This window comes from Ornithorhynchus anatinus, unplaced genomic scaffold (genome assembly GCF_004115215.2).
Source record: "Ornithorhynchus anatinus isolate Pmale09 unplaced genomic scaffold, mOrnAna1.pri.v4 scaffold_93_arrow_ctg1, whole genome shotgun sequence".
Lineage (NCBI taxonomy): Eukaryota > Metazoa > Chordata > Mammalia > Monotremata > Ornithorhynchidae > Ornithorhynchus > Ornithorhynchus anatinus.
The window spans coordinates 605,170-630,621 of record NW_024396943.1 but is presented as its reverse complement, the minus strand read 5'-3'; the positions used below and the strand labels follow the sequence as shown (position 1 = coordinate 630,621).

The window sequence follows — 25,452 nt, the reverse complement described above, 5'->3', positions numbered from 1 at the left end:
TCAGAGAAACTTAGAGGGAAGGGAGGTGGTGGCAGGGAGGAGGGGTGCAAAGGAAATCAATCAATCCATCCATCCATCCATCCCTGGCATTCACTGAACTCTTACTTGGGAAGCCAAGCCCTGCACTGAGCACTCGGTAAGTCACCAGGAACAACGGGCCTACCCCACCCTTACGCTGGCCCTATTCTGGTTCTTCCCATACACACATATGTCCCTCTGCCGCCAACATAGGTGACCAGGACAGTGCCCTCTGTGAAGGCTCGGAAGCAGGGAGTCTAATCCAGCCCAGCTCCAAGACCCTGGCTGGGGAATCTGCAGCGGTAGTGGCAGCGGCGGAGGCAGTGGTGGCGGCAGCAGCGGCAGCAAGGGATCTAACACTCCATCAGTGAGCTCTGAGCTCCAGTGTGGGAGCAGGGAGGCCAGGAGCCAGGAAAGGAGGAGCACAGTACCCCATATAGCTGCAAAGGGGCCAAACTGAGGAGAGGAGGCAGACGGTCGAGCACAGAGAGAAGTCAGTGACTTCTGTTGGCCAGCCCAGCTGGGTAGCCGACCATCCCCAGGGCTATGCGGGTGGCTGGGGAAGGGAAGAACGGCATGGGCAGCTGATATTGGCCATATCTGAAAATGCAACTATGCCAGACCAGAGCTCTGGCCTTGGCAGGGAGGGAGGGCAGCCCCAGCCCTGGGCAGTGGGCAGTGTACAGTGGGTCATGGGCCCTGCTTCCAGTCCTCACATGGGCCGTAATGAGTTTCCAGCTCTATGCCCAAAGGATAATCCAAGGTCACCCACCCAGGGCCCGCGACAACTTATTGTCCGGGCCTCAAAATAGAGAAGCAGCGTGGCTCAGTGAAAAGAGCACGGGCTTTGGAGTCAGGGCTCATGAGTTCGAATCCCAGCTCTGCCACTTGTTGGCTGTGTGACTGTGGGCAAGTCACTTCACTTCTCTGTGCCTCAGTTCCCTCATCTGTAAAATGGGGATTAAGACTGTGAGCCCCACATGGGACAACCTGATTCCCCTATGTCTACCCCAGCGCTTAGAACAGTGCTCGGCACATAGTAAGCGCTTAACAAATACCAACATTATTATTATTATTATATGTCCCTCACCCACAAGGGGCAGAAGCAGAGGTGTTAGGTGGAGAATGAAAAGAGAGAGAAACTTGGAAGGTGATTGTGTCTTGGCCCAGGGACCTCCAGCCTTTCCTGGCTGCAGGTAGGGAGCTAGGATCCTGCGGTGCAGCCTGGCCCAGCCCAGGTCCAGCCCAGGTCCAGCCCAGCCCCACTGCAATGTGAACCAAGCATGAACAGGCACCTGCATCTCTAGAGAACAACCAAGCCAGAGACACTGCGCTCCAGTTTCATGGGGAAAAGTGAGTTTCCCATTCAAAGTCAAATCTGTCATTTCAGAAGGTTAAATAATAGGTCCAGAACAATCATTTCAGCTCTTTGCACTCAGACCATCAGACGGCCAGACCATTGGACAGACTGTCGAACAGACACACCATCAGAGAACATTCTCTAGGACCACAGCAGGGACGTGGACATTGAGCTCAAGCAGCAGCAGAGTCCCCGAGGTGCTTCTTCCCTCCTCTTCTGCCTGTGGCCAGAGCCAGCCCCACTGGGGATGGTAGGGAAGGGGGGAACTGAGACATCAGGAGGACCAGGCCTCAGACCTTGGGAACACTGAAACATGGGGACATTCCTTGGGACTCCAGCCCATCTCCTTCCTGACGACAAAGAACTTTCTGCCCGGAAATCAGAGACTCTTCCCCATTTGGCAATCCCACCTCCATGGTGAGTCCCTTGCCCTGTCACCCTGTCTGCCCAGCCCAGCCGAGCCCACCCCTGTCCTACACTGCCCATCCCAGCCCAGACTGCAGTATTGAACTTCTGCCACTATAAATGCAGCTATTTTAGAAAAAGCTCTCTGGCAGTGAGAATTGTTGGAGACTTAATAGGAGGATAAAAAGGCTCAAACTGTATCACTCCCCACAAAACAGCAGCAGCAGCAGCAGCTCCACTGACCTTGAGAGTAATTGACTTGAAAATATTCCCACTGAATGTGGCTCCCAGAGAAGTAGGGAGAGGGACAAGGAGGAGTGAGGGAGGCTGGGTGTATGTGCATGTCTGCGCCTGTTTATGTGTGTGTGTGTGTGTGTGTGTGCATCTGTGTGTGAGCATGCATGGGTATCTGTGTCTATTGCAGGACTTGGGGGTCTGATGACACTTGTTCTGTGGGTATGGGGAACCACAGAGGACTGTGCTTGGGAAGACAGAAGATGAAGGAGAGAAAGGGGTAGAAAAGGAGGGAGGAGGGAAGGGAGGTGTGTGTATCCCTGGGGTAAGTGTAGTGGGACAAGTGAGGGTTTCCATAAAATGGTTAAGGGAGGTCCCTGGGTGGGTTTGTCAGTCTACTAGTTTGTCAGTGTGTGTGTGTGTGTGTGTGTGTGTGCGTGCTCACGCACACATGTGTGTGCATGTGCCTGGTTGATAGGATATGTATCAGATGGGAGGATGGGAGGGTGCAGGCTCCATGAGGGAAACAGGGGCTGACGCTGACCTCCTTCCCTCTCAGCCACTTTCTGGGAACTAGGCCAAGACTCAGGGTCCCAGTTTCCCTTGTCTCCTTGCCATATCTGTTCCCATCTGCTCCAAACTGGCCTAAACTCACTGAGGGCTGAGCCGCTGCTGGGGGCCAGGGACCCATTGAAGCTGACTTTTCCCGAAGAGACTGCTGGGATTTAAGCCTCTTGCCCAGTCTAAATAAAGTGCTTTATAACTCTGGGGAGCCGGAGCTGAAGTGTGGAGGCCCCACGTGACCTAGCTAGGGCTACGAGATTTGCAGAAAGTACAGAGAGCTGGTGCTGAGAGGGAGGAGTAGGGACTTGAGCCCAGTGGGGAAAAAGAGGGTCACCAGCTGCTGCCTTTGAATCTGGCTGCTTTGTCACCAAGAGAGGTGTCATAGGAATCCAGGGGTCCGACCATCCATCCCCGACCCCAGCTCTCCAGAGCAGCAGCAGCATGCTCAGGCACCCAACATATCTGGCCAATGGGTGGTGTGCACTGAATGCTTGCTGAAGGGAGAATTCTGCACTAAGCACTTGGGAGAGTCCATCAGAAGCAGGATATGTGGTCCTGCCCTCAGGGTGCTTGCCAGTTAATGAGAGAAGACAGGCAGACAAAGAGGATTCCCAGACAGTAGAAGCAGGAGGAAGAACCAGGATATAATGGGAAGCAGCGCAAATATGTCAGGTTGGACTAGCTGAATAAATAACGATGGATGGATAGATTCAAATAACAAAACATCAGTATGTCCATGAGTTCTGAAGATAGAGGAGTAAGGTAAAGTATCCAAGTGCTCAAGGAGGATGTTGGTCTGACATGACTGGGGAGCTGGGAATGAATCGCCAAAGGCCTGCTGAAGGAGATGGGATTTTAGAAGGGCTTTGAAAGCGGGGAGAGCCGGGGTGGGAAAAATCACGGTCCCCCGGCCTACATCCGGAGGTAGGCTCCATTGAGTGCGGGACTGAAGGAGTTTGCTGGAAGAAGCAGGTAGGCCAGCTCCCCAGTACCAACCCACTACCAAACCAGCATCCTAGGTTGGGCAGAGTGGGCCTTGGGATGTTAGCGTATTGTGCCCGGCCCAGAGCTGTTCTGATGTTGGGGGCCCAATGGAGTTGGCCTAGAAGGGTGGTGGGGGATGGTGAGGGGAGGTGGAGGGGGAGCCAGGTCCTGGAAGCAGGGACGGTGACCCTGTTCTCTCTTTCCCCCCACCCCTCGCCCCTGCCTCCCCAACCAGGTGCCAGCGAAGATGGTGACATGGGGCTGAGACCACACGCCTCGCCCCAACACACTCCCCCCCCGGGTGTCCCCCAAGCCACCCACGCCATGCTCCGCTGGCTGTGGCTCCTGGGCCTCCCCCTGGTGCTGTGGGCAGCGTCCCCAGCTGGGGGCTGCCCGGCCCGCTGCGACTGCGCTCCCCAGCTGCGGATGGTGGCGTGCCCACGCCGGCGGCTCACCTCCATCCCCGAGGGTATCCCCAGTGAAACACGTGTCTTGGAACTCAGCAAGAACCGGATCCGCTGCCTGAACCCGGGGGACCTGGCCCCCTTCCCGCTGTTGGAGGAGCTGGACCTGAGTGAGAACATCATCGCCCACGTGGAGCCTGGGGCCTTCGGACACCTGCCCCGCCTGCGAAGCCTGCGGCTGCGGGGCAACCAGCTGAAGCTGATCCCCCCGGGCGTGTTTGCCCAGCTGGCCAACCTGACCCTGCTGGACCTGAGCGAGAACCAGCTGGTCATCCTGCTGGACTTCACCTTCCAGGGTCTGCGGAGCCTCCAGAGCCTGGAGGTGGCCGACAACCACCTAGTGTTCATCTCGCCACGGGCCTTTGCCGGCCTGCTGGGCCTGCGCCAGCTGACCCTGGAGCGCTGCAACCTGACGGCGCTGTCGGCCGAGGCCCTGGCCCCACTGCAGGGCCTGGAGGCTTTGCGCCTGCGCCACCTGGGCATCGCTGCCTTGGAGGACCAGAGCCTGGGCCACCTGCCCCACCTGCGCCACCTAGAGATCGACAGCTGGCCCCCACTGGTAGCCCTGGCGGCAGGAAGCCTGAGGGGCCTGAACCTGAGCTCCCTGTCTGTCACGCACACTAATGTGAGCGCCGTCCCTGCCGCCGCCCTGCGCCACCTGGCCCACCTGGCCACCCTGAACCTCTCACACAACCCCATCGGGGCCGTGCCCCGGGGTGCCTTCCGCGATCTGCTGCGCCTGCGGGAGCTGCACCTGGCTGGGGCCCGGCTGGCCGTGGTCGAGCCCCAGGCCTTCCTGGGCCTGCGACAGATGCGGCTGCTCAACCTGTCTGACAACCTGCTGTCCACCCTGGAGGAGGGCGCATTCCACTCAGTCCATACACTGGAGACCCTGCGGGTAGACCGCAACCCCCTGGCCTGCGACTGCCGCCTGCTCTGGGTTCTGCAGCGGCGCAAGACGCTCAACTTTGATGGGCAGCGACCAGCCTGCTCCTCCCCGGCTGCCCTCCGGGGCGATGCCCTCTGGGACTTCCCCGACTCCGTGCTGTTCGACTACTTTGTCTGCCAGAAGCCCAAGATCCGTGACCGAAAGCTGCAGCATGTCAGCGCCCACCAGGGCCAGACCGTGTCCTTCCTGTGCCGGGCCGAGGGCCAGCCAGCCCCCGCCGTCGTGTGGGTCTCCCCCCGGCACCGGGTCATCACGGCCACAAGCTCCGGGAGGGCCAGCGTCCTGCCCGGGGGCACCCTGGAGATCCGCTCCGCCCTTGTGCAGGACAGCGGCACCTATATCTGCATCGCCAGCAATGCCGGTGGCAACGACACCTACTTCGCCACGCTGACTGTGCGGGGCAGTCCAGTCAACCGGACCCTGGGCTCCGGCGAGGCCAACGCCACCGCCCGCAACGACACACAAGTGCTGCTCAAGTTCACCCTCGACCTCAAGACCATCCTGGTGTCCACGGCCATGGGCTGCATCACCTTCCTCGGGGTCGTGCTCTTTTGCTTCCTGCTACTCTTCGTCTGGAGCAGGGGCCGGGGCCAGCACAAGAATAACTTCTCTGTCGAGTACTCCTTCCGCAAGGTGGATGGGCCCGCTGCTGCTGCCGGCCAAGGCGGAGCTAGGAAGTTCAACATGAAGATGATCTGAGTGGCCTCCAGGCTCGGCTCCACCCTCCGGCCCTCCCTCCGCCCCTTGCCCCAGCCCCTTCCCCAGCCCTGCCCCGTGGCTAGCTTGGCCTGGGCTGCCCCTCCCCACCTCTCCCCCAGAGACTTTCTTCTCTCCCCCAGCCTGGTCTCCCTCTCTCTCCCCACTCCCCTCAGCTCCCAGGGCAGTCACACTCAAAAACAGAGACCTCTTGGCCACCCTCTGCTGCATCCCAGAGTGTTTTGCCCAGATCCGGTGGGTCTGAGGGAGGAGGGAGGAGGCTGCCCATGGCACAGAAACTTCAGCCCCAGGTGTAAGCTGGGAAGAGATGGGTCCAGGGTAGGGGGGCCCTTTTGGAATCAACTATGCATTTCTTGGAGCTTGTGTTAGGAGGGGAGGGGCGCGAGGGGGATGGGAGCATCATTTGCTATGGCCTCCTGACTGGGTTTCCTCTGAGCACACTGTGTGCCTTTCTCAGAGGTTTTCAAAGCAATGTCTTCCAGAAGAGTGGCAGGGCCAGAGGGTCCGACTCGAGCCTCCTTCCTCATCCCCCATATCGCCCTACCGTCTGGCCTGATAGACAGTTGAGGAAGACGTCTGGGGCCTGGAGTCAGCCGTTCTCTGGGCTCTGACTCCCATGTCCCAGGGCAGCCGGCCCTTCTGGGTTCTGCCTGACCTGGTCGAATTGGGTGTGGCTGCCATCTTTGGGGATGGCTGCCACAGATCCCAGGGGACACCGGGGCTGAACGGATAGTACGGTTCACACCCCACTCCACCCACTGCCCCATTTCTCCACCAGCCCACCTGCAGCGCCCACCTGGAACTCACCAAGCCAAAACCCACTTTAGTCTGACCAGGACCCCTTCCCGCAGGGTCACCTAAAATCCCCAGGGACCCCAGGTCTTCCAAGCGGAACGGGCGGCAGCTGGCTGGGGAGGGAGGTGGGGAGATGTTGTGTCCTCCCCAGTCTCTGGACTATCACTATGTCCCCTGGCACCACCTCCTGGAAACTAGGCCCAGAAGAGGCCCAGTGGCCAGGGGGGATCCTGGGAGCCAGGAAAAGGCTGTGAATGTATGGAGAGAGAAGGAGGGGAAGAAAGGAGACTGGGGTTGAGGGGGTGGGGATAGAAGGTGAGGGGTGTCTCCTCCTCTCTCTGGGGGGACTAGCCCCTGAGGGGTTGCTTCAGGAGAGTCAAGCCAAAGCCCTGCCAGAAGACCCCTCCCAGGAGCCCCTGGGAAACAAGATATAAGGAGAGAGGGAGCCCCAGGTGTGTCTGGAGATGGAGCCAGAGGCCCTGAGGACTGGAATCCCCAGAAGGCACTTGTATCTGCTGGACAAGCCCTTCCCTTTGGGGTCTCCTTTGGTCTTCCAAAGACAGCACTGAGTCAGCAACAGTGCCTGCCTTCCAGAGAACTTGGGAAAATGCCCAGTTTCCATTTTTCCATGTGAAAGCTTGGGCCACCTCCGAGCTGATGCTGCTTCATTCCTGGGGGGCCAAAAGCCAGGGATTCCAGAATCCTCAACCCTACCCTGATTCAATTGGCCTAGAACCTTTTGGTGGAAGATCTTTTAAAGGTACATAGCCCTCAAGAGTCTGGCTGTCTGAAGCAAGGATGGCTTAAACCTCATCCCCTTTAAAATGTGGCAGTAGGTTTCCCCTCCCTGAGTAGCGCCCCCGTAGCAAGACACAGGCTCCCATGGATTCCCAGCCATCCCTGCATGGAGTCCCTGCCTGGGCCTCTCCTCAAAGCTCCTCAGTGGGGAGAAGGAGGAGGCAGAAGAGGAGGAGGAAAGGGGAGATGGCTGAAGTCCGAAATGGGCTGGTGATGACTATTGGTGAGTCTATCTGGTCCATATCATCCCCCAGGACTTCCCTGTCCAAAGGGATCGATTGAAGCCTCTTGACCAGGGGGCCCCGGGGGTCCGCCTCCTTGATGCTCCTTCCTGTCAGCCATACCCCAGACCTTCTGCCATTTGATGGCTGCCTGGAAGCCAGAACCAGCAGTGAGTTGATCCCTGGGGGCCAGGCTGCCCTGGACCAGGCCTGGGAAGAGGGGACAGGGAAAGGCTCAGAGAAGGAGAAAGCCACCAAGAAGATGGGTCGGCGGCCATTCCAAAACCCACAGGACACAAGCGGGTCATGAGCTGAGCCACTCGCAGGCTGAGTCGAGCATCCCAGGCAGCTGGATTCCCCTTGCAGAGGATCCAGGAAGCAGCTAGGAGCAGGCGGGGAAGGCTGTGCAACAGACCCTAATAGATGGGATCCGTGGCATGGAAGAGTCACTTGGCCCCCACCCACCTGCTCTGAGGCGCTGCTGAAGGCCGAGGGCTGGAAGCTGGAGGTCGGAGGCTGCAATCCTCTTTTCCCAAGCTTGGATCCCTTGGGCTCTGGCAGAAAGTCTGAGGGAAGATGTCAGATCCGTAAGTACACACAGAGAGGAGATTTGTCTCTTGGAATCTTCAAACTGAACCTTGAGCCTGCTTCCCTGATTCCTACCCACTCCCCCTTCTGGTCAGCCCCGAGGCCCACCCAGTTTAGGACTCTGTCTCCAACAGAGGCACCAGGACACTTGGAGGAACTGTGTGTGTTGCCCTCCAGGACACCTACCCTCATGATTAGGGATGGACCATCCAAAACCCCCTGACTCTCCCTTCTTCATTCCTGACTCTCCCCCAGTGACCTAGCACAGACCATCCAACACCCCTGACTCCCCCCTCTCTATACCCGACTCTCTCCCAGTGGCCCAGCACAGACCATCCCACACCCCTGACTCTCCCCTCTCCATCCCTGACTCTCCCTCCAGTGACCCAGCATGGACACTCATCCTTGGTTCTGTCCAAATCCCTCTGGACCCTGTCGATGGTTCTGACTGCAGAGCTCCCTGTGAGGATGGATTCTCTGTGCTCTCCCCCTGCCCACCCCTGCCTCCCCTACCCAGCTGAGGCAGAAGGGACATTCCACAGAGGAAGAATCAGAGCAGAGCACAGGTGACTAAGGTAAGAGATCAGCTACAAGATACCATCAGATAGGAAACTGGGTGAAACTAGGCTTAATTCTTCAGCATTATGCCTGCAGCACAACTCCTGCCCCCATGCCCACCTCCATGCCCTCTCCTTGCCAGCATGGGCCCAGCTGTAACCATAGCCCCACTTGGCCAGGAGAAGGCACCCTGGGGCCAATCTCACACTTGGCATTCAGTGCATTTTCCTTTGTCGGGCCCAGAGCTCCCAGCTGCCCCCTCAGGTTCTGGAGCCTGTAGACTCCGAATTCAACCTTGTCCTGCTGGTCTGGCTTTTTGTCCTTGTGGCTTTCTGTCCTCTCTCTGGTTTCCCTGGCACAGGAGAGGAGAAAGGAATGGTTTGGGGGAGGGGGTGATGTTGGGGGGAGAAGGAAGGGGAGGTCAAAACTAGCAATCATATTGGGAGGGTTAACACTCCCCAGGCCAAAATTGGTCTTGAAGGTGCCTGGCTCAGGGAGAGGAAAGGAAGCCATTTCCTCCTGCTGCTGCTGCCACCACAGCTGCCATTGCTGCTGCTGCTGCTGCCGCTGCTCCTGCTGCTGCCATTGTGGTCCAATGCAAGTGTACTTCAGCTTGGAGGCTGTAGAGAAATGCTGCCAGATGGCTATACAGTGTAACGCCTCTGGCTAGGCCTGAAATGAGAAGGCCTTGAGAAGCAGCGTGGCGCAGTGGAAAAGAGCACGGGCTTTGGAGTCAGGGCTCATGAGTTCGAATCCCAGCTCTGCCACTTGTCAGCTGTGTGACTGTGGGCGAGTCACTTAACTTCTCTGTGCCTCAGTTCCCTCATCTGTAAAATGGGGATGAAGATGTGAGCCCACGTGGGACAACCTGATTCCCCTGTGTTTACCCCAGCGCTTAGAACAGTGCTCGGCACATAGTAAGCGCTTAACAAATACCAACATTATTATTATTATTATGAAATCAGAAAACACAAATGAAGCTCATTCACCAGGGCTGCATTTCCTTTCCCACAGACCAGGCCTAGAATGGTGGTCAGCAGCAGAGACCAGGGCTCTGGGCTTGCAGGTAGCTTGCCTCCATAGCAGCCCCTATCTACCACTCCCTCCCTAGACACCCCTTGCTAATGACCGACTGGTATTCATGATATGGCATTCATTAAGCGCTCATTCTGTGCCATGCACAGAAGCAGCGTAACCTAGTGGAAAGAGCCCAGGCCTGGAAGTCAAGGGGACCTGGATCCTAATCCTGACCATCACTTGTCTGCGGTGTGACCTTGAACTAGTCACTTAATTTCTCTGCCTCAGTTTTCTCATCTGTAAAATGGGGGTTAAATCCTCATCTCTTCAACTTAGACTGTGAGCTCCAGGTGGGACAGAGACTATGTCCACCCTGATTATCTTGTATCTACCCTAGTGCTTGGCATGAAGTAAGAGCTTAACAAGTACCATTAAAAAAAAAATCACTACTCTAGGCACCAGGCAGTTACAATACAATCACATTGGACACTGTTCCAGCCCTACACAGGGCTCAAAATTTATGCAGGAGGGGAAATGGGTATTGAATCCCCATTTTGTAGATGAGGAAACAGGTCCAGAGAGGTGACATGACTTGCCCAAGGTCACCCAGCAGGCGAGTGGTGGAGCTGGGATTAGAACCCAGGTCCCCTGACTCCCAGTCCTGTGCTCTTTCCACTGCTTGGCGCATAGTAAGCACTTAAGAAGTACCATAATTATGGTTATTATTATTAGTACGGCCATCTCAAAAACTCCCAGCTCCGCTGGGGTGAGGCAGAGGAAGGAGGAGCAACTGGGGGCAGGGAGAGGGGCTGCACCACGGGCAGTATAGGTGACTGAATTGGCCAATCCCAGCTGGACACTCACATGTGCAGCCACCAGCCCAGTCAAGCTGCCTGCCCTGCTTCGTCCCCAGGCCAGCCCCTTCAAGTTGCCTGTCCCTCTCAGTCCCCAGGCTCGGCTCTATGGAGGCCTGTCCCACTCCATCCCCAAACTTGGCTCTGAGGCAACCTGCCCTGTTCCATCCCCAGACTTGATTCTGTGGCGGCCCTGCCCCACTCCATCCCCAGACTCGGCTCTGTGGCAGCCTGCCCTGCTCTGTCCCCAGACTGGCCTGGTCAAGTAACTTGTCCCATTCTGTCCCCAGGCTTGGTTCTGTGGCAACCAGCTCTGCTCTGTCTCCAGGCCAGCATGGTCAAGGAGTCTGCCCCTCTCCATCCCCAGGCTTTGGCTCTTAAGGGCCTGCCCCACTCAGTCCCCAGGCCAATCTCGTAAACCTGCTTGTCCTGTTCCCTCCCCAGGCACGGGTTGTGGAGCCCTGTCCTGTTCCCTCCCCAGGCTTGGCGCTGTGGCAACCTGCTCCACTCTGTCTCCAGGCCAGCCTAGTCAAGCTACCTGCCCTGCTCCATTCCCAGGCTTGACTCTGTGGCAGACGCTCACGCTACTATCGGTTATATCTTGGTTCTTGCTCCTGCTCCCAATATTTATTAATCATTACTGCCTGCCCATCTCTCCCATTAGATTGTAAGCAATTAGAGGGCAGGGATCGTGTCTACTAGCTCTATTGTCTTCTCCCAATCTCCCAGTTCAGTGCTTTGCACATAGTAGATTGGAAGCTCCTTGAGGGCAGGTATCATGTCTACTATTCTACTCTCCTCAATCGCTTAGTACAGTGCTGTGCATACAGTAGACTGTAAATTCCTTGAGGGCAGGGTTTATGTATCTAATTAAATTGAACTTTCCCTAAAAACTTAGTACAATTCTCCACACAGAGTGTTATCATTATTACTATTATTATTATTGTTATTGTATTCATTAAGTGCTTCCACCAGATTGTGAGCTCCTTGAGGGCAGGGATCATGTCTACCAATTCTATTGTACTCTCCCAAGGACTTAGTACAGTGCTCTGCATACAGTAAGCCCTCAATAAATACCATTGGTTGATTGATTGATTGATTGATTGAGACAATGTGCCAAGCACTGAGGTAGATATTGCATCCAATCCTTGTTCAGCCATACATTTCATTAGTGCTGCTAGCCCCATCCTGCCTGTGTTCAGGCACTGGCCGCTTGATGCCTGGGATATTGTAACCTTTTTCTCGCTGGTCTCCTGCCCTGTCGGGCCACCCAACCCAGCCCTACTCCAGAGATTTCTCTGCTGGAATACCCCTAACACTACCTGTTGCTTTGACCAGTGACTGCGGCACAGTCTTCAGGCTCCTCGTCGCCCTCAGGATTGAATTTACCCACCTTGCCTCTGCCTCCCCCAGGTGACCCTGTACCATCTCCACTACAGTGGGCTCTCCGGTCCCCTCCCATTCAGACCTTGCTCTTGTGGCCTCCAAGTTTGGGCCCAGAAGACCCAAGCTTCTTGTGGCTGAACAACCTAGGAGGAAGAGTAGGTAGAAGAGGAGAATGAGGAAGGGGAGGAGGAGAAGCAGCGTGGCTCAGTGGAAAGAGCCCGGGCTTTGGAGTCAGAGATCATGGGTTCGAATCCCGGCTCGGCCACTTGTCAGCTGTGTGACTTTGGGCAAGTCACTTAACTTCTCTGGGCCTCAGTTACCTCATCTGTAAAATGGGGATTAAGACTGTGAGCCCCACGTGGGACAACCTGATTCCCCTGTGTCTACCCCAGCGCTTAGAACAGTGCTCGGCACATAGTAAGCGCTTAGCAAATACCAACATTATTATTATTATTATTAGAAGGAGGCGAAAGAGGAGTAGGAGGAAGAAGAGGCGGTACCCCAGTTCATGACAAAATTATGTTTCACTGTCAGTAAGACATCTGATTAGTAGTCACAGTAACAGCTTGTGATGAGCACCTGCTGGAGGCAGGGCGCTATACTAAGTGCTTGGAAAAGGACCAGAGAAGCCCGAGACCTGTTCCATGACCACAAGGAGCTCCTGCCTTAACAGGGAAGTACAAACTATTTACAACTGTCCCTCGGGTTTCAAAGTGATCCAACTGGTGGTGAGAATCAAACAGGATGTGTGAGTGTAGCTGATCAGACTGATGGGTGACTGTCCCTTTGGTGATGGGTGCCCGCAAATTGGCCCCAGTTGGCTGCGCTATTGGCTTGGTGACACACCTTGGCAGCCTCCAAGGAGTGAGTGAGGGAGTCAACCAATCCATCGAACAATCATTGGTATTTGGGGAGCCCCTACTGTGCGAAGAGTCAGCCCCGCAGTGGTACCCACAGAAAATCGGGAGAGGTGGATCCTGGTGCTGGCTCTCCCTGCCGGGGCTGGGTCAGCAATGGAGATCTCTGACCGAAGAACCACCTAGGGCGTTTGCGAGGTGGACGGGCCCAGTGGGATTCCCGAAGAGCATCTGACTACCGGGGGCAGAGGCGGCTACCGAGGCCCCCACCCACTGGGTCACGGTGCCCCGACCCAGCGTTGAGGTCACCGTGGCTGTTCGCCATTCACTGTCCCCCCTGCCCACCCGTTTTTTCGTTGCTCTCAGGCCCCAGACAGGCACCCGCTGAGCAGGGATGAGAGAGCACAAGGAGGGGCACTGCACAGACCACCAGCACCACAGTCAATTCCTCCGCTTGAGGTCTCCATCCTGGACTGTAAGGTCTAAGGCTCAGCCCTCCTTTCCACCAGGAAACTGCATCATCGCTGTGTGCAGAGCATTGTACTAAACACTTGGGAGAGTTCAATGGAAGTAAAAGCCACAACTTCCCTGCCCTCCAGGAGCTTGCAATCCAATGGAAGGGACAGGCATCAATGATAATACTGATCTAAATATTGATACACAGGCCGTCCTTGACTTACAGCTGTCCAAAGTTACCACCAACAGTTCTTCCGACATCTCTGAATTTCCACCATTTCAGGTTTTTGATTGCGGATGGGACTTTCTGACACCAGGTTCATAAGGTATGTATGACATGACCCCATTCACTCCCTCCTCCCCACGTTTCTTTCTACTGCCACCCCCTGGGCCTCCTCCCTTTTGGTCAACGCCACTCTGGCCGTGGCCACCTGCTCCCTCCGGGGCCACAAAGCCAGAGGGGCCAGGCTGGGGAGGGGCAGGAGAGAGAGCCGGCAGTGGTGGCAGGAACTGAAGCAGCGGTAGCAGCTGCACAGCCCCCTCTTCTTCTTCTCCTTCCCCTTTTTTCCCCATTGCTGCTGTCACGGGGCCAGGGAATGGCTGGGGAGGTACCGGGGAGGGGCCTGTGGCCACAGCTGCAGGAACTGGCCCAATGCAGACAAAACTACAGAAAAGTAGCCGAGACGCTTCCTGAGAAGACTCCAGCCAAGAACCCTTCCAAAAGTCCCTCCAGACCACCTCAAAACTCCCTGGAAATATCTCCCAGTCAGATCCACCCATCCAGGAGCCCAATTTTTGTTCAATTTTTAAAAATCAATTGATCAATAAATAAATAAATAAATGACTTGAAATTTCTCTCTGCATTTTAGATCATTTGTAGGGCAAGGTAATGCATAACGAACACAGTGCGGTAGTGGACCATATGCCTGTATGTACTCATATCTGAACTTTCTAAGTGATTTTTCTGTTCCTATGATAGCTATTTACAATATCAATACACCAGTGTGTTCGCACAGCCCATCTCTAATTGTCAATCAACCAATCAGTTAGCCGAGAACCCACAGTTCTGGGTCACTGGGGAACAGCTGGATATCAGCCTTGGGTTGGGGACCAGCCCCCACCCCCTCCCTTCTGGAACACTGTTCCTGGGGGACAGTTGGCTCCCAACTCAAAGTGTTCAGAAGCCAGGAGCTGGCGTGCCGCCAGCCCAACGATGGCCGGTATCTTTCATTTATCAATCAGTTGATAGGATTTACTGGTCACCTGCCAGGAGCCCAAAGTTGCATTAAGCGCTGGGGAAGAGGCACTAGAGGTCGAAGAAACAATCACCGGGGAGACCGGCTGGCCCAGATGATAATAATAATTATTATTATGGTATTTGTTAAGCACTACTATGTGCCATGCACTGTTCTAAGCCCTGGGGTAGCTACAAGGTTGGCAACAGTCCCTACCCCACATAGGGCTCACAATCTTAATCCCCATTTTACAGATGAGGGAACTGAGGCACGGAGAAGTTAAGTGACTTGCCCAAGATCACACAGCGGACAATACCATCCGAGTTCCACGCAGCCGTGCAGAGAGCAGACGGGAGCAGAGCCACCACGGCTGAGAGGGGGTGGGCGGTCGGACGGGCCGCTTGGGGCCAGCGGGGAAGCGATGGGGTGAGGTGGGCTCTGAGGACAGCTGGGTCCGACGGGTTGGGGGGTGGGGCTCCACAACAGACAGTCAGGTTCAATTTGGAAGTGAGTGGGGATGGAGCCAGGGGTGCCATCCTGGGAGGCCCAGTTAGAGAGAGCCGATATAGCAGATGGAGTCGTCAAAATGGCATAAACATTGCTAAGTGGCTTGTTATTGCCACCATCCAGGACCAGGGCAGGTTTTGCAGCTGAGTTCAGTGAAGCATGGCTGAATTCTACTGCTCGGACTTATAGAAGCCCAAACCCTCAGGCTCCTCCCCTACACCTCCACGTGCATTCCTGACCATAACTCAGGGTGACTGATGGTTTGTGTTAGGGAGGCAGGAAAGAATGGGCCCTGGGGGCAGAGGTGCCAACTTTTTATGGTGAGTGTGGGGGCAAAAAGGTGGGGATGGAACGAGGACTAGGAATGGACAGGCCTCAAGGAGGTCAGTCATCAGAGTTCATTTATCATTCATTCATCTTGGGTTTTTTGAACCCTGACTGGAAACTTCCAGAGCTGGTCAGAGTCCTTGGATGAGCAAGCCTGGGAGTCCCCTCACCCCAGTGAAGTAGGTACCTGTGCTGGGTGGGCTTCCTGGGCACCAGTTCCTCCTGGGGTCCACCTCCCCCTGGACCAAATGGTGGGGGAAGGGCAAGGGATAAACAGCTCTCAGCAGCGGCAGAAGTGACAGTTCCTAGCCCTGCCTGCAGCACCTGTGGTTTAACAGTCAGCAGCACTTCCTTTTCTCAAGCTCCCCCAAGTTCTGAGGCCCACCACTTCCAGGACAGACATCAAGGGAGGATGTGGCCATGAGACAGGCAGGCAGAGGCAGACAGCGAAGTGCTAGTCTCCACCATCCTCAATCCCCCTGCAGATTCTGGCTTTGCAGGTAAGCCCTAGTACCTCTGCCCCCCTCCCCTCCCTAAGGAAAGTGCCCAGCCTGGGGACATTTGATTGGACTTAATTGGAGGCTGGAAGGGCCTCCGGGGGTGGGGGGAACCTGGGAGAGAGGACCTAGGGCCTGGTTAGTGGGGGTGCTTGGAGGGCCTGGGACCTCATTGCATCAGACCCTACCCCATCTGCAAGTGCAGAAGCAGCAGCGTGGCTCAGTGGAAAGAGCATGGGCTTTGGAGTCAGGGCTCATGAGTTCAAATCCCAGCTCTGCCACTTGTCGGCTGTGTGACTGTGGGCAAGTCACTTAACTTCTCTGTGCCTCAGTTCTCTCATCTGTAAAATGGGGATTAAGACTGTGAGCCCCACGTGGGACAACCTGATTCCCCTGTGTCTACCCCAGCGCTTAGAACAGTGCTCGGCACATAGTAAGCGCTTAACAAATACCAACATTATTATTATTATTATTGCTTACCCTGAAACCCCCCCTCCCCTCTTTCCATCCGCTTACCCCTGACTGCCCTCTTTCCCTCCTTTTCCCCTTCCCAGTCAGCCCCATGGCCTCTGCCCCAAGGGTGTTGCCATCCCTGAGAGGGAGCTGGGGCTGGGCCTTCTATTCTGGGGGAAATGGGAGATACATTTCCCCCGTTGGGCAAAAGCAGCAAAGACTGTAGCAGGAAAAGAGGTTCTTTGGCGCTCAGTTAGAAGTGTGATATTATGGTATTATGGTATTTGTTAAGCACTTACTATGTATCAAGCACTGTTCTAAGTGCTTTGGGGGTGGGGGAAGAGATGCAAGATTATTAGGTTGGGCACTGTCCCTGTCCCAAATGGGGCAAAGTAGGAAGGAGAACAGGCACTGAATCCCCATTTTACAGATGAGGAAACTGAGGCACCAAGAAGTTAAGTGACTCACCCAAGGTCACACAGGCAACCGACAGAGCCGGGATTACAATCCGGGTTTTCTGACTCCCAGACTCTTTCCGCTAGGCTACGTTGTACCTTCTCTTCCTCTTCCTTTCCTCTTTCCTTCCCCTCCTCCCCTTGCCTATCTGAAGCCCAGATCTCAAGGGAAGAGACCAGCAGGGTTAGGATTCCAAGCCAATTCCTCATTTTTCAGATAAGGAGAGGCCCAGGGCAGTGTTCACCTCCAGTGACTTTCTTCCTTCCACCCAGCCCCCAGGAGCATGAGCAATCCCGGAAAACCCAGTCCTCCTGCAGCGGACAAACCATCCCCCACATCGCAGCCCACCTATGGCAACATTGGTGAGTGAGCACCGGGGCTTGGGATAATGGCCTTCTCAATTCTGACCAAGGCCAAGCCTGATGAAGGTGCAAGTGGGAACTGTTGGAGATTCTTAGCACAGGAATCCCTCCTCCCTTACCTGGTTCCCTGCTAGGCTCATGCAGATCCCCTCCCACTTCATATTTTACAGCCTCCCTCGACTTGAGACGCTTCTCAGCTCGGGCCGACGGCGCTTCCAACAGTTCTGCCTTCTTCCCCCTTTTCCGCTTCACCACATACCTCCTTCATGGCATTAGCTCTGGGGGCACGGGTGGCAGAGAACCCAGAAGCCTTGGGAAAATGGGGACACCATTTTTAAATCTGTGATGAGGCGGGGAGAGAGGGGAAAAGGTGCAGAGCAGGAAAGGCCGGGGGCAGGGGATCACTCTGTGGCCAGGGGCAATCACCTTGGAAGGTGGGAGTGTCAGACAGAGTCGGGCCCACTCTGAGCTTCTCCGGCAGTCTCGGTCTCTGCCCGTACATCAGTGGGGCCACATTGTCCATCTGTAACCGCCAATTGATCAATCAACCAATTGACCAATCGGCCACCTGGGGCCCCACGGTTCTGGGTCACTGAGGAACAGTCCGGTACCAGTTCTCCTTGCCCACGTCTGGGATAATTTTCTTGGGGGACAGTTAGTACCAACCCACCATGTTCCAAATTCTGGCACCATGTTCAGGAATTGGAAGTAAGCTCCTTGTGGGCGGGGATCTATCAACTCTATTGTATTCACCTCTCCCAAGCACTTAGTCCAGTGCTCCGCACACAGTAAGCATTCAAAAAATACCACTGATTGACTGAGCAAGGAGTTCACGTGCCTCCAGCCTGACAACAGCCTATACTGATGGTCCTTCCCACCTGCAGACCCAGACCCAGACCCAAGTACAGTTGTGGAGAACTAGACAATCTCCAGGGCTGATTCTTCTCTCCCTAACTCCCTGCCTACTCCCCGCACCCCACTGGGGTCCAGGAGAGATACGAGCCCACCTACTGCCAACCAAGTCTCGCCGGCTGAGGACAACTGAGAGACTTTCTCCAGAGGCTCCTGGCAGCCCACTGCCCCCTCCCTTGCCACAGAAGACGCTCAGCAGAACCAAGTCTCTACCCACCAAGGAGACACGCCAATGCACCACCTGCGCCGGCCTTCAGCCCTCACTTTTGAAGGTTCCCAGCCGCCAGCAGGGCAGCCTCCAGGCTCCCTTTAGCTCCCAGAAGCCCTCGGAGAGTCCCCCTGGCCAGTTGAGCACACAGGCCTGGGACCTGCAGGAGCTGACCTTCAGCACAGAGGACCGTGACCTGGGCTGCTTCTTCAGTGACCTGGGCAGCCAGGAGGAGGTGCTTACTGGGCTCGTGAGGCGCCAGCTGGGCTCCCTGCGCTGGATTGAGGCCCAACTGGAGAGCCAGTTCATGGGCGAGCAGTGGTTGGGGACTGTGGATGAGTTGGGCGTAGATCTGAGCCTGCTGGACGACAAGCCCTGCGCTGAGAGCGGAGATGCCTGGTACTACCGTGTCAGCCATACCACCCAGGCTTCCCAGCATATCCTGGCAGCAAAGGTGAGACAGACAGGGACAGGGGGGTGGGCAGGGAGAGAAGGAGATCCTGGGTCACTCTGCTGCTTGTTGCTTCGCGTTTGCTTTGGCACTGGTTCTTTTACTGACAGTATTGCTCCCAAATCCTCCCCGCACAGGCCCATGCCCGGAGCCCTGAGGCTCTACAGCAGAGCTGGAGGGCCGGGAGGGAAAGGGACCCACCCCCAGTGACCTCTGCCTCCCCAGGGAGGCAGGACTCTCGCGTACTTTGTTCCTCTCAAGCCCACCTACTCACTGGTCCTCATTCTCATCTCTCACCACCAACTACTCGCTCACGTCCTCCTCTTGTGCCTGCAACTCCCTCTCCCCCTTGGTATCGGGCAGACAGATCACTGCTTGCCCCCATCTTCAAAGCTCTACTGCTATCCCACCTCTTCCAGGAGGCCTTCCCTGATTAGTACCTCATCTCCCCACACTATATGACTTCAGAAGTTTAATTAACCAATCAAAGGCATTTACTGAGTCTATACTGTGTGCAGGGCACTGTACTAAGCACTGGGAAGAGTATAAAACCTTGTCTTTCCACTCTCACCCTGTCCTCCCTCTGACTTTCCCATCACTATAGACAGCACCACCATCCTCCCTGTCTCACAAGCCCATAACCTTGGCATTACCCTCAATTCATCTCTCTCTTTCAACCCACATATTTCATTTATCAGCAGATCCTGTCAGTTCTACCTTCACAACATCTCTAGTATCCGCCCATTCCTCTCCATTCAGACTGCTACCATGGTGATCCAAGTATTTGTCATATCCCACTTGGACTACTGAATCTGCCTCCTCGCTGACCTCCCTGTCTCCTGCCTCTTCCTCCACCGCCCCCAATCCATACTTTACTCTGCTGCCCAGATCATTTTTCTATAAAACAGTTCAGTCCACATTTCCACAGTCCTCAAAAACTTCCAGTGGTTGCCCATCTTGATTCTATTTATTGCCTTTATTCTATTTATTGCTATTGTTCTTGTCTGTCTGTCTCCCCCGATCAGACTGTAAACCCATCAAAGGGCAGGGACTGTCTCTATCTGTTACCGATTTGTACATTCGAAGCGATTAGTACAGTGCTCTGCACATAGTAAGCACTCAATAAATACTATTGAATGAATGAATGAATCTACCTCTGCACCAAACAGAAACTCCTTAGCATTGGCCAACACTAAGGAGAAGGAGCATGGTGTTGTAGATAAAACACGGGCCTGGGAGTCAGTTGGATATGGGTTCTAATCCCAGTTGTGCCACTGGTCTGCTGTCTGACCTTGGGCAAGTCACTTCACTTCTCTGGGCCTCAGTTACCTCATCTGTAAAATGGGGATTGAGGTGGTGAGCACCACATGGGACAAGGACTATGTCCAATCTGATTTGCTTGTATACATCCCAACACTTAGTACAATGCCTGGCACATAGTAAGCATTTAGCAAATAACAGTATTATTATTGTTATTTGAAAAACTCAACTCTCCCCCTCCTACCTTACTTCCCTGAATTCCTACTACAATCCAGCCTGCACACTTTGCTACTCTAAAGCCAATCTACTCTCTTACTTCAATTTTGTCTATCCTGCTACCGGCCCCTTTTTCACATCTTCCCTTGGCCTGGAACTCCCTTCCCCTTCACATCCTACTACCACTCTCTCCATCTTCAAAGTCCTACTAAAATCACATCTCCTCCAGGAGGCCTTCCCTGACTAAGCCTTCTTTTCCCCACCCTGATCACTCTTCCCACTGCATCACCTTTGCATTTGGGCATGTACCCCCTTAAACACTTTGATTCTCACCCCACCCCCAGCCTCACAGCACTTATATCTATATCCTTATACTCTGCAATTTCCCCTATCTGTAATTGATTTTAACATCTGTCTCCCAAACTAAACTGTAAGCTCCTTGAGGATAAAAAATTGTGTTGTACTCTCCCAAGCACTTGGTACAGTATTCTGTACACAGTCAGTGCTCAATAAACACCACTGATTGATTGTTTGATTGATAAGCATGATCCCTGCCCTCAAGGAGCTTCCAATCCAGCAGGACAGACACTAAAAGAAATTACAGGCAGGGGGAAAGCAACAGAGTATTAAAATATGGACATAAGGGCTATAGGGATGGGATGTCAGTACCCAACTGCTTAGATGACATGGAAGCACTCAAGGAGCGACAAGGTGGGGAAATGGTGGGCAGACGAGATGAAGTGGGGAAGGCCTCCTGGAGCAGATGTGATTTCAGAAGAGCAGTAGTCTGCGGATCAATCAATCAATCAATCATATTTACTGAGGGCTTACTGTGTGCAGAGCACTGTACTTAGCACTTGGGGGAGTACAATGTAACAGAGTTGGTAGACATGTTCCCTGCCCACAACAAGCTTACAGTCTACAGGGAAGACAGACATTATTATATGTAAATAAATACATACACACATAAATAAATTACAGATGTGTACATAAGTGCTGTGGGACCGAGGGAGGAGTGAATAAAGGTTGCAAATCCAAGTTCAAGGGCGATGGAGAAGGGAGCAAGAAAAGAGGAAGGGGGTGGGGGGGGGTGGGGGGGGAGTGGTGCGGGGAAGTCTGGGAAAGCCTCTTGGAGAAGATGTGCCTTTAATAAGGCTTTGAAGATGGGGAGAGTGATCATCTGTCAGATTTAAAGAGGGAGAGCATTCCAGGCCAGAGGCAGGATAATAATGTTGGTATTTGTTAAGCGCTTACTATGTGCCGAGCACTGTTCTAAGCGCTGGGGTAGACATAGGGGAATCAGGTTGTCCCACGTGGGGCTCACAGTCTTAATCCCCATTTTTTACAGATGAGGGAACTGAGACACAGAGAAGTTAAGTGACTTGCCCACAGTCACACAGCCAACAAGTGGCAGAGCTGGGATTCGAACTCATGAGCCCTGACTCCAAAGCCCATGCTCTTTCCACTGAGCCACGCTGCTTCTCATGGGGGAGGGGTCAGCAGTGACATAGGGGAGATCGCAGATGGGAAGCGGGAGGAAGTTCCAGGCAGAAGGGATGGGGGTGAGCCAGGGATCACTGGTAAACAAGACACAGTGAGTGGTTTAGCTTGAGAGGAGGGAAGTGTATGAGTTGGGGTGTAGGGGAAGAGGAGCTACAAGAAGGAGCTGGGGAGAGCTGATTGAGTGCCTTAAAGTCAATGGTAAGGAGTTTCGGTTGGATGCGGAGTGGGATGAGCAACCACTGGAGGTTCTTGAGGAGTGTGAGACACAGAATGTTTCTTTAAAAGAATGATCTGAGCAGTAGAGTGAAGTATGGACTGCAAAGGAGAAAAGCTGGAGCAATTATGTACCATATAAGCCCTTGGGCACTGTCACTCACACACACACACACACACACACGAACAGTCCATAGCACTTATGTACACATCTTATATACACTATTACTTTCTTCTACCTAATTTATTTTAGTATCTGCCTCTGCTATTAGACTGTAAGCTCCTTGAGGGCAAAGATTGTGTCTACTAGCTCTTTTCTATTGTACTCTCTCAAGCAGTCAGTACAGTGCTCTGCACCCAGTAGAAGCTCAATAAATCATAATTGACTTTCTTTTTCATGGTATTTGTTAAGCTCTTACTACATCTCAAGCACAGCTCTAAGCACCGGGGTAAATATAAGTTAGAGGAACAGCATTGTCTAGTCAATAGAGCTTGAGCCTGGGAGTCAGAAGGAGCTGAGTTCTAATCCTTATTCTGCTACTTATCTGCTGTGTGACCTTGGGCAAATCACTTCACTTCTCTGGGCCTCAGTTACCTCATCTGTAAAATGGGGATTAAGACTGCGAGCCTCATGTGGGACATGGACTGTGTCCAATCTGATTAGCTTATATCCACCCCAGTGCTTGGCAAATAGTAAGCCCTTAACAAATGCCATAAAAAAAAACTGATTAGCTTGAATCTACCCCAGTGCTCAGTAAAGTGCCTAGCACATAGTAAGCACTTAACAAATACCATGAAAAAGAAAAAACAGTTGATGATTCCAAATATAGTCTCTGTCCCACATGGGACTCCCAGGCAAATAGGAGAGAGAATATAGGTTGAATCCTCATTTTGCAGTTGAGGAAACTGAGGCACAGGGAAGTTAAGTGACTTGCCCAAGGTCACCTAGGAGGCAAGTAGCAGAGTCAGAATTAGAAGCCAGGTCATCTGACTCCCAGGCCCGGGCTCTTTCCACTAGGCCACTGATTGATCGATTGAGTAATTCATTCATTCATTCGTATTTATTGAGCGCTTACTGTGTGTAGAGCACTGCATTAATTGATTCAGTGAGTGGGTGCTTCCACTGCTCTTTTGCTCCAAGCCACTTTCATCACCACAGAAGCTGGCCCACTCCCCGATCCCTCCTCTGTTCTGAACTTGGGACCGGACTCAGTCAATCATTCAATTACTCAGTCACTGGCATTTACCGTCAATCAATCGATCAATCAATCAATCCAAAGCACTGGACGAAACACTTGGGAGAGTACAATGCAACACGGTTGGTAGACACTATCCACTCCAACATGGAACTTACAGTCTAGAGGAGCACTCACTCCGGTCAGAGAACTGCGCTAAGTGGTTCATTCAATCATATTTCATCGATCATATTTATTAAGTACTTACTATGTGCAGAGCACTGAAATAACCTCTCCTTCAAAGCCTTACTGAAGACCATCTCCTCCAAGAGGTCTTCCTTAACTAAGCCCTCCTTTCCTCTTTTCCCACACCCTTCTGCATCACCTTGACTTGCTCCTTTATTCATACCCCTTCCCAACCCACAGCACTTATGTACATATCTATAATTTATTTCTTTACATTAATGTCTGTCTTCCCCCTAGAATGTAAACTCACTGTGGGCAGGGAATGTGTCTGTTTATTGTTGTACTGTACTCTCTCAAGCGCTTAGTACAGTGCTCTGCACACAGTAAGCACTCAATAGATACAAATGACACTGACACTGCACTAAGTTGAGAGAGTTCTCTGCAGAATGCATGACCTCAGAGTGGGTGAGGGCTGAGGGAGTAGTGGGAGTTGTGCCAAGCCGGACCTGAGAGGGGACAGAGAGATTGGCCACCAAGTAGATCTTTGAGTCCCTCGGAGGGGACGAGCAAAGAAACCCCCTCCGTAACCGGCAGAAATCCCAATTTCTTTCCAGAGGGAGAAGCAGAGCCTCCTGACTTTGGCCACCACCACCATTCTCCCCACACCCTGGCCGGGGCCAGTTTCCGTCCCTTCGAAGTGATGAGGAAGGAGGCCAAGGCCCTCTTCGCCAAAGGGTCAGAGGGTGCATCCTCTGCCCCCTTCCCACCCCCGACACACTCTTCACTGTTGTGTCTTCTCAGGTCCACAAGCCCGACTGCCTGAAGCCTGACCCCAAGCCCTCTGGAGCCAGCGGCTCAGCCCTGCAGGGCACCCTCCCACCCCACTTCAATGTACAGCGTCTCTGCGGCTGGCTGGCTGGGGGGTCCCGGGCCCTCGGGCTGTGGCGGGAGGAGGCCCTGGCGGTAGCTTTGGTGGCTGAGGTCCCCAGCCAGACCGTGGCCGACTGGACTGGGGTCTCCGCGGGGCTGCATCGGGCCCAGCCGGGCCCCCTGGAGCGCCAGGCCTGTCTCCTGCTGCTGCAGCTCTGCACAGCCCTGGAGCATCTGCACGGCCAGGGCCTCCGCCACGGGGACTTGCGGCCGCAGAACTTGCTGCTGCTTGGCCCCACTGGGCCGCCAGCCCTGCCCCGTCTGCTCCTCAGTAACTTTGCCCGGGCTGAACGACTGGGCCCAGGTGGGCCAGGAACCTTCCCTGGCTGGGAGGATGTGATCCAGCTGGGTCTGCTAGTGTATGACCTGCTGCACCTGGACCGGCCCCAGGAGCTGGCCACCCCGGCCCCCATTCCGGTCCGCTCCCCCTTCTCGGCCGGCCTGAGCCATTTGGTCCCTCAGCTGCTGCATGGCCAGCTCTCCGCACATAGCACTGGCCAGGCCCTGCAGGCACTGCTCTGGGGGCCTGAGCCCCTGACTCCGGACCCACCTCTCCCCTCCTGGCTAGCCCTGCGGCAAGCCCTGCTGGGGCTGCGGCTGGCGGAGCAGGCAGTGGCTGAGGGCCCAGGGGGAGCCGGGCTGGAGGACTGGCTCTGCTGCCGCTACCTGACTCGGGTCTCGGAGGACTCGCTTGGTCTGCTGACTGTGAAGGATTGACTTGAACCTCTGGAGTCCATACCCCCAGCACTAACCAGGCCCCCCACCAGGCCTGGCGGCCAGCATTTTCATTGCTATTTGCCTATTTGCATTCCTTGTTTCAGAAAAAGCCTGCCTACTCTAGTATGTCTCCTCACCCTCTTTCATGAGCTCCCAACCCAGGGCCATGAGTATGCAAAAGCTCAATAAAAACTGTATAATGATGACAGGGCTGATGCTGGAGGTGAGATGGTGTCAGCAGCACTGATGATGGTGAATAGCCCTGCCAAGGGTCCCGTGGAGAGAGCCCGGCTCTGGGAATCAGCTCTGGGTTCTAGCCCCAGTTCTGTCTGCTGGGGCTGGGCCAGCAATGAGGAAGGTTTCCATCCAAAGAATCCCCCCTGGGTGAGGTGGACAGGCCCAGGGAGCAATCCCCAAACCAGGTGGCTACTGTGGGCGGTGGAGACCCCAGCAGCTGCCGAGGCCCCCTCCCACTGGGTCACAGCATCCCAGCTCAGCCTCAGCCTGCGGTCACCGCGGCCCTGCGTGCATCCTGCCCTTCAAACCTTCGCCCATGTTCTGTCCCCCATCCACCTCATTGCTCGTTGCTCCCTGGAACCCAGCAGGGACACAGCATGGC

General features: G+C 54.5%; 2 protein-coding genes across 7 annotated transcripts in view; both read left to right on the top strand.

The window, feature by feature from the left end:
* Positions 1-5,776, top strand: part of LINGO3 (leucine rich repeat and Ig domain containing 3) — a 39,615-nt gene extending 33,839 nt beyond the window's left edge. For both annotated transcript variants that reach the window (XM_029057342.1, XM_029057343.1), the window contains exon 2: positions 3,801-5,776. In XM_029057342.1, the coding sequence (XP_028913175.1) occupies positions 3,821-5,677 (1,857 nt within the window). In that variant the 5' untranslated portion in view covers positions 3,801-3,820 and the 3' untranslated portion in view covers positions 5,678-5,776. The remainder of the gene's footprint in view (positions 1-3,800) is intronic.
* A 3-nt stretch (positions 5,777-5,779) lies between these two features.
* Positions 5,780-25,039, top strand: PEAK3 (PEAK family member 3). Of its 5 annotated transcripts, none has more exons than XM_029057350.1 (6): positions 5,780-8,096; positions 8,615-8,672; positions 13,509-13,551; positions 16,973-17,062; positions 18,053-18,636; positions 23,988-25,039. In XM_029057350.1, the coding sequence occupies exons 4-6, from the start codon at positions 16,984-16,986 to the stop codon at positions 24,831-24,833; spliced, it is 1,509 nt and encodes a 502-aa protein (XP_028913183.1). In that variant the 5' UTR covers positions 5,780-8,096; positions 8,615-8,672; positions 13,509-13,551; positions 16,973-16,983; the 3' UTR covers positions 24,834-25,039. The 5 variants fall into 5 exon arrangements, with proteins under 5 accessions (XP_028913183.1, XP_028913178.1, XP_028913185.1 ...); XM_029057345.1 differs by having other exon boundaries at positions 8,480-8,672; XM_029057352.1 differs by lacking the exon at positions 8,615-8,672.
* Positions 25,040-25,452: the final 413 nt, after the last annotated feature.